Raw genomic sequence first — 7986 nt, 5'->3', positions numbered from 1 at the left:
TAGCATAATCTAGTATTAAATTAACAGTATCTGTAAATTAATTGTCTTGATATCATGTGATAAACGAGTTTTTCACAATGATAAAAAGTAATACAAAGCATACAATCAATATGACAATATTTCATTCAGAAAAAGAAATAAACAGCCAGATTTTATGAAAAGAACAATGACTGTGAAATGTGAGGTGAGTAGTTCTATGCAGGATCGGATAAGTTTTCATTCTGTAAATAAATTCATTGTTGAACTGTCAAGCCGGAGTATTTTACAGCTCACAATCACTTTCATTGCTTTTCGAAACCAAGGAGCCTAAGAGAGTTAAATATCCATCTTCCTTTGAAATTCAGTTTTGTTATCCATTGAATGAGGATAATGATATCCATTCCATATGGGTGTAAGAGGACGTAATTCAATAGTATAAGTAAAGAATTTGAACACACATAGGCTGACAGTAATATATAAGTATAAAATATGAATATTTATATTGTTCATTTGGTTATACCATATAGGTTTTAAAGGGATGGAAAAACATTTCTATTTCCAGTATTGTTAGTACTTCCTAACACATAGAGATGAATTTCACTAAAAAACTGTTTTTGATCTTTCTTTTTTTGGCTTTGTTTAATTCTGGAGGACCATTTTATCTTCTCAGTCACAAAATTACAACCAATGGACATTGCTCCATTATAGTTTAAAAGCATAATCCTGTACTAAATTAATAGTATCTGTAAATCTCTAGTCTTGATATCATGTGATAAACCAGTTTTTCACAATGATAAAAAGCTGTACAAAGTATAAAGTCAAGATGACAATATTTTATTCAGAAAAAGAAATAAACAGCCAGATTTTATGAAGAGGGGAATGACTGTGAAATGTGAGGTGAATAACTCTATGCAGGATTGGAGAGGTTTTCAGTTTGGAAATAAATTCATTGTTGAACAGTCAAGCTGGAGTATTTTACAGCTCACAACCACTTTCATTGCTTTTCGAAACCAAGGATAAAAGACAGAGTAAATCAAAGGATTAATGGCAGAGTTGGAATAAGTGAACCAAACCACAATGTCAAAGACAAGGGGTGGTGTTATGAAGTTAAAAAAAGCATCAGCTATTACAGTTATAGAATAAGGTGACCAGAATACCACAAAAGCAATCACAGCAATACCAATGGTTTTAGCAGCTTTCCTCTCTCTTTTGCCAACTCTGTCACTGTAATTACCAGATGACTGGGTGTTGTTGCTTATCATCTCTATCATTCTAGCTTGCTGTTTAGCCACAGCAAAGATTTTGCTATAAAGTGCTATTGTTGTAAAAAAAGGTATGAAATAAAGGAGAGAAGATACAACCACCCATGTTTTGTTGAAGACAAGTTGACAGCTCCCTACACATGAGAGGGCATTTACTGATTCTTGTATCCCTTTGTCATTAGCCCCAGTGAAGACAACAGAAAAACTGTATACTAATGAAAATATCCAGGCAACAGCTATGAACATGCCTGAAACTGGCACTGTGAACTTGAGAGGGTAAATTAAAGGATCAGTAACAGCAACGTAGCGATCAACAGAGATAAAGCACAAGTGAAATATTGATGAATAACAAAAAGATAGTTCTAAAGAACTGTGGAATCTACAGAATGTTTCCCCAAAATACCAGCACGTTTCAACAGATCTTATACTGCTGAAGGGCAGCACAGTCAGACCCAAACAAAAATCAGCACATGCCAAGGAGGCGAGCAAAATATTTGTAGGAGAGTGAAGCTGTTTGAAATAAGCAATTGAAATCATTACCATTAGGTTTCCACCTAATGTAAGAATTGTCAGAAAACCAAGCACAACATACAAAGTTATCCGGATTCCAAAAGACCATGATGTTTTATAGCAAGATCCATTAATATTCTCAAAGCAATATTGTGCTTCTTCATTCTGAAGAAGCGCTGAAGTCATGTTGTGCTTTTGTTGTTAACTATTCTGAACTTTTTAGTGTTTGCGTTTGTATACCAATGGTAATGGTGTGGCACCGATTAGTCAAGCTCTTCAGTTTTTAAATCTTTCTGAAAAAGAGAATTAAAGTCAACATGAGTGAGAGTACAATAATTCCAAAGAGTTGTATTATATCCATCATTATACCAGAAATGTGTATGTAAATAGGAAGTAAAAAATAGAACACAGCAAAATATCTGTTTACCTATTTCAAAATGCTTTCAATGGTATTTTGAAATAAGTAAACAATTAGCAAAACTACTTTATAATTGAAAATTTTATTTAGGGTTTAACTGTATTTTTACCTATTCATATTTATTTAAATTTCCTTAATGCCTGATCTTTCTATTTAAGTCAATTGCAAAACTCCCATTGACTTCACTGTAGTTGGATGGACTCCTAATGCCTTACCTTTTGAGAAGCTTTTCTTCAGATATAACCCTAGATTAAAATGTGAATAGATGGCAGGAAGAGATGCATGTTTTCAGTAGTGCTTTATCCTGAAGGCTGTCTTAGCAAAGTTAATGAGAAAGTACTGGCAGGCACAGTACACGCATGCTGTCCTCTCAAAAATGAGGTGTGGGATGAGGGGAAAAAGAGCAAACACAAGGGAAATTTAGCAATCATCCCATAAAGTGAAATCCCTCAGGTAAAGGGTGGAAACACTGTAGAGTCTGAAAAAAACCCATCATTAAGCAATCTAGTTTGATTCATCACAAGACAGTCGTTTAACCAGGTATATACTGTCATCCATATGTTTGAACTAAGTCTCATTATAAGATGCTTCCTTTATTTTACTTTTTTTTTTAGGCAAATTTAACTGGCTCCCACAGCAAACAGGTGTTCTCATTATTATTACTGTAAATTGCTTTGTCGGGAATACTGACTGAGGAAACTGAGGTCATAGATAATGGTACATGAGTTAAAGAAAATCTGTCCCACCTTTATAAATCTTGCAGCGGGGTATTTCTCTCTCTCTCTCTCTCTCTCTCATATATATTTTGACCATTTTTCCACACTCTGGGCCAAACTCATTCCAGTGTTGAGAATGGAGCCAGGATTGAGGCAGCTTGTGTCATCCCGATGTGTCTGCTGTGGTCCAGTGCAGCACCCAGTGCAAAGTTCCTTTGCCCCATGGATTTCTGCAAGTGTAAAGTTGTTGGAGCAAGCTCTGAAGCTGGCAGGGTTCATCTGCCCTGGAGGCCATATGCTGAGGGACTGTGCAGCTGCTGTGCTGGTGGGGGCAAGGAGCTGTGGGCAATACATGATTTAGGTCCTGTCTTCCTCAATGAGTAAGAGCAGATGTAGACGTATGGTTGACATGGCTTCCATTCAATTTCCATTCCAAAGCTGTTTTCTATGGCTTATAGGTTCCTCAGAAATGCAGGTCGATCCTTTAGTGGTGTTCAGGTCCTTAGGACTGGTCTATATTATGAACTTACGTTGGTATAATTCCATCGCTCAGGGGTATGAAAATCCACACCTCTGAGTCCTCCTGCAGTTAAAGTGATCTCACCTCCAGTGTGGACAGCACTAGGTCGATGGGAGAATTCACCCATCAACCTAGCTACTGCCTCTCGGGAGGTGGATTACCTACACCAACAGGAGAACCCCTCCCGTCTGCATAGGTAGCGTCTTCTCTGAAGTCTTACTTTCACCCCTCGCCCCCTTCCTCTGCCAGCAGGAGGATGTGCTGATTTTACCCCTCTACCTCCAGCCAGGAGGGTGACGCACTGGCTTACCACCACCCCCACACAGCCCTCTGCCCCTGGAGGGGGACAAAGTTGCAAACTCATTCCAGGGCTCAGTAGGGAGCTTAGCTGCTGCTGAATCCTGGCCTGGAGTGTCAGCTGCTGGATCTGGAGCCCAAACTGCGCTTTGTTCAGAGTCATGAACATTTCAGAGTTACGGACAGCCTCCATTCCCAAGGGGTCCGTAACTCTGAGGTTGTACTGTTACTGTTGTGATACGTGAAGGGTGGGGGGGAGTTGCTCCATTTGATGGACACCCAGCCAGCCAGTTAGCTGTAAAATCCGCCTTATCTGTTCTCTGCTTGCTTTACCTCTAAAGGGTTAACAAGCCCACTGGTAAAAGAAAAGGAGTGGGCACCTGACCAAAGGAGCCAATGGGAAGGTAGAACTTTTTAAAATGGGGAAAAAAGCTTCCCTTTGTGTGTGTGTATCTCTCCCAGAAAGAGGGGAACAGAGGGCAGTGGGAATGCTGGGTAAGGACTGAACCAGATATAAAAATTCATCTTCTATACCTAGAAGAAATTATTTGGAGAGGGGATGTTTAGTTAGATGCTATTAGGCTTATATCTTATTTTGGCTTCTGGATCTCCTCTGTGCTAACCCCAGATTCTTATGTTTGCTTGTAACCTTTAAGCTGAACCCCCAAGAAAGCTCTTTTGGGTGCTTAATTTTAGAAATTGCTCTTTTAAAAACTAGCAAAAACCTAAATTCCAGATGTATTTTCTTTCTTTTTGTTTTAATAACATTTACCTTTTTAAAGAAGGATTTGGATTTTTGTGTCCTAAGAGGTTTGTGTATATGCTGTTTGATTAGCTGGTGGTCACAGCTAATTTCCTTTGTTTTCCTTCTCAGCTCTTTCCCCTGGGCAGGGGTAGGGTGGTGAAAGGGATTGAGGGTACCCCACAGGGAGGAATTCCCAAGTGCTCCTTCCTGGGTCCAAGGGTTTTTTGTTTTGTTTTGTTTTGTTTTTTTTGCATTTGGGTGGTGGCAGGGTTTACCAAACCAAAATCAGAGAAAAGCTGTAACCTTGGGAGTTTAATACAAGCCTGGAGTGGCAAGTATTAATTTTTAAAATCCTTGTCGGCCCCCACTTTCTGCACTCAGAATGAGAGAGTGGGGATTCAGCCTTGACAACTGAACTACCATCTAGCCAGTTATTCTGCATTTTGTAGTTGTGCATTTGATTTTTCCTTCCTAAGTGAAATACTTTGCACTTGTCTTTATTGAAGGGAGGGAGAATTGTATGTCCCCCTTCTGGTTTACCTTCGTTCTGCCATATATTTATGATAAGAACATTTTCACAGCAGATTTGACAAAACACAAAGAAGGTAGGTACCAATGTGAGATTTCTAAAAATAACCACAGCACTTAGCCCAAGGTTTAAGAATCTGAAGTGCAGTCCAAAATCTGAGGGGGATGAGGTGTGGAGCATGCTTTCATAAGTCTTAAAAGTGCAACACTCAGATGTGGAAACTACAGAACCCGAACCACCAAAAAAGAAAATCAACCTTCTACTGATGGCATCTGACTCAGATGATTAAAATGAACATGTATAGGTCCGCTCTGCTTTGGATCGTTACCAAGCAGAACCCATCATCAGCAAGGACACATGAAGGGACATATGAATCTTTAGCACATCTGGCATGTAAATATCTTGCAACATCAGCTACAACAGTGCCATGCGAACACCTGTTCTCACTTTCAGGTGACATTGTAAACAAGAAGTGGGCAACATTAGCTCCTGCAAATTGTAACCAAACTTGTTTTTCTGAGCAATTGGCTGACAGCACTGAGCAGACTTGTAGGCTCTAAAGTTTTACATTGTTTTATTTTTTAATGCAATTATATTTTTGTACATAATTCTATATTTGTAAATTCAACTTTCATGATAAAGAGATTGCACTAGGGTAGTTGTATGAGGTGAATTGAAAAATACTATTTCTTTTGTTTTTTACAGTGTAAATATTTGTAATCAAAAACAAATATGCCTATATATTAAAGCAGAGATTCCCAAACTGTGGGCCCCTGGAGATCTTCCCGGTGGGCACATGATGCTGGCTTGGCCACCTTACCTCCATCAGCTATTTGACATTACAAGCCAGATAAAAATACATTAAATAGTTACCTAATATTTATTCTTCTTTGTAAGCAATTGTTGTTTTTGACTCAAGGATGTAACAGGATGGGAGGAGAGATCGATCACAAAACAGACCGAATTGCCCGAAGTGAGGAGGGAAAGAAATGCTTCTGAGCAATATTATCCAATATTATCTGTCAGACTGTCCTATCTATTTATTGCTAGAGCTTCCAACCCAGTAGCATTAGAGTGCTCAGTTTAGGGTTAAATAACTGTCTGATTATGTACCATCTTCTCTGCTTCTCTTAAGGCAAAAACATGTTTCATGTTCCCATATCAGGCAGAGGTAAACTAAGGGAATGAGAGTAAAAACAAGGGGATGGCTGATTTTCAGAGGTCCTGGTCCCCAAAATTATTTTTGAAGTGAATGGAAGGTGTGAAAATTCAGCATCTCTGAAATTCAGACCCCAGGCCAGTCTGTATTCCTCCTTATTGTGGGAAAGGCTGCATGAATAGGTGTGTCTTTCCCTGCACCCGAAACAAGACTGAGTATTCCATACAGTGTTCTGAAAGTGAACTGGAAAGAGAGTAATGTGCTTTTGAACTGATCAGACCCTGCTGCGCGGACTGGTCATGTAAAGTTTCATTGAACATTCTGCAGTATAAAACTCTGAGTGCTTGTTAGAGGCAGGGGCGGCTCTAGGCATTTTGCTGCCCCAAGCACAGCAGGCAGGCTGCCTTCAGCGGCTTGCTTGCGGGAAGTCCTCCGAAGCCACGGGACCAGCGGACCCTCTGCAGGCAAGCCGCCGAAGGCAACCTGCCTGCCGACCTCGCGGCGACCGGCAGAGTGCCCCCCCGCGGCTTGCCGCCCCAAGCACGCGCCTGGAGCCGCCGCTGGTTAGAGGTATCAGGATTGATCAGTCACAGCCCTCTTCTCCAAGGAGGGCTGCCACTGGCCCGTGAGTCCTGCAGTATCATACAAGGGTGTGTGGCCCATCCTCTTCCACCTCCCCCATTCTACAGTTTCTTGCCAGCCAGGAAGGGTGGCAGCCCTTTCTGTAGTACATATGGTTCACAGCTGTTTGCCCACATTCTTATTGAACACCCTTCTTTATAGAGCTTAAGTGGTACAGAGGGCCTTGTGTACTGGGGTGAATTTTATCCTATAATATCAAACATTTGATTTACACTTCTTTTATCTTCAGTTTAGAACAATAAAACTAATGATAAATGCATGAAATGATAAACTGTCTAGCAGATGTTTCCAAGGCAGTTTTAATTAGTGTGGCTCATCAGAAAGAATAACAATAATTTATTCTTATATGCATTTATTAATTTATTTGTATTAAAGTAGTGCCTAATGAAATCTCAGCCCTCCAGTGTGCTAGGGTCTGTACAAACATATGGTGGAAGATGGTCCCTGGCCCAAACAGTTGACAAGCTAATTACATGTATTGCAAAAACACCTAAATACCTTTATATTCCATAGTGTTTTGCATATTATTTAGAGTGGGACTTAATCTTCAACAGGAGCAGAGTTCGGCCGCGCACTTTCGAAAATCCCACAGTACCTTCTTAAGCCTGTGGGATTGGTATCCTTCATCTTCCCAACCTTGCCCATCCTCTTGTTTGTTGAATTTAAAAAATATATATATTTTTGGAAGTTGTAAATTTAACTTGTAGAAGTTTTTATTAACAAAATCCTAGTTAGTTCATGTGATACACAGTTAACTAGCCTACTACAGTAAAGTCACTGGCATGCTCCTACTTCACTTACAATTTAGCAAACCAGATAATAAGCACTTACTGTTATTATACGGCAATATTGCAAACTAACAAATATTTCTCATTCACAACTGGCTTGTCCAGTGTTTGAAATCCAGATCCCTAGCTGCCAATAGGAAATATCTTAGGGCTTGTCTACATGGGAAATTAACTGAAATTGATATTGCAGAATAGCTAGCTATTGCACTTTAAATTCACACCTTTCTTTAAACCAAAATAGCTTTCATTGATAGACAGGCCCTTAGAATGTTGCTGTGACACAGGAGACTGTTCTGTGATTGGATTTTCTCCTGTAATGGAAAGGACAGTTTTCTCTCAAAACAGCAGGAGTAAAATCTTGGCCCCGTGGAAGTCAATGGGAATTTTACTATTGAATTCACTGCTATCTGGATTTCACCTT

The 7986-nt window shown here is 39.8% G+C and overlaps 1 protein-coding gene across 1 annotated transcript; it reads right to left on the bottom strand.

Moving 5' to 3' along the window:
* Positions 1–908: 908 nt before the first annotated feature.
* Positions 909–1937, bottom strand: LOC120401726 (trace amine-associated receptor 7a-like). The gene has a single exon (XM_039531923.1). The coding sequence runs from the start codon at positions 1935–1937 to the stop codon at positions 909–911; it is 1029 nt and encodes a 342-aa protein (XP_039387857.1).
* Positions 1938–7986: the final 6049 nt, after the last annotated feature.

The sequence above is a fragment of the Mauremys reevesii genome, linkage group 3 (genome assembly GCF_016161935.1).
Source record: "Mauremys reevesii isolate NIE-2019 linkage group 3, ASM1616193v1, whole genome shotgun sequence".
NCBI classification, from domain to species: domain Eukaryota; kingdom Metazoa; phylum Chordata; order Testudines; family Geoemydidae; genus Mauremys; species Mauremys reevesii.
Note: the sequence above shows the minus strand (reverse complement) of the source record. Positions and strands in the feature narration are given on the sequence as shown.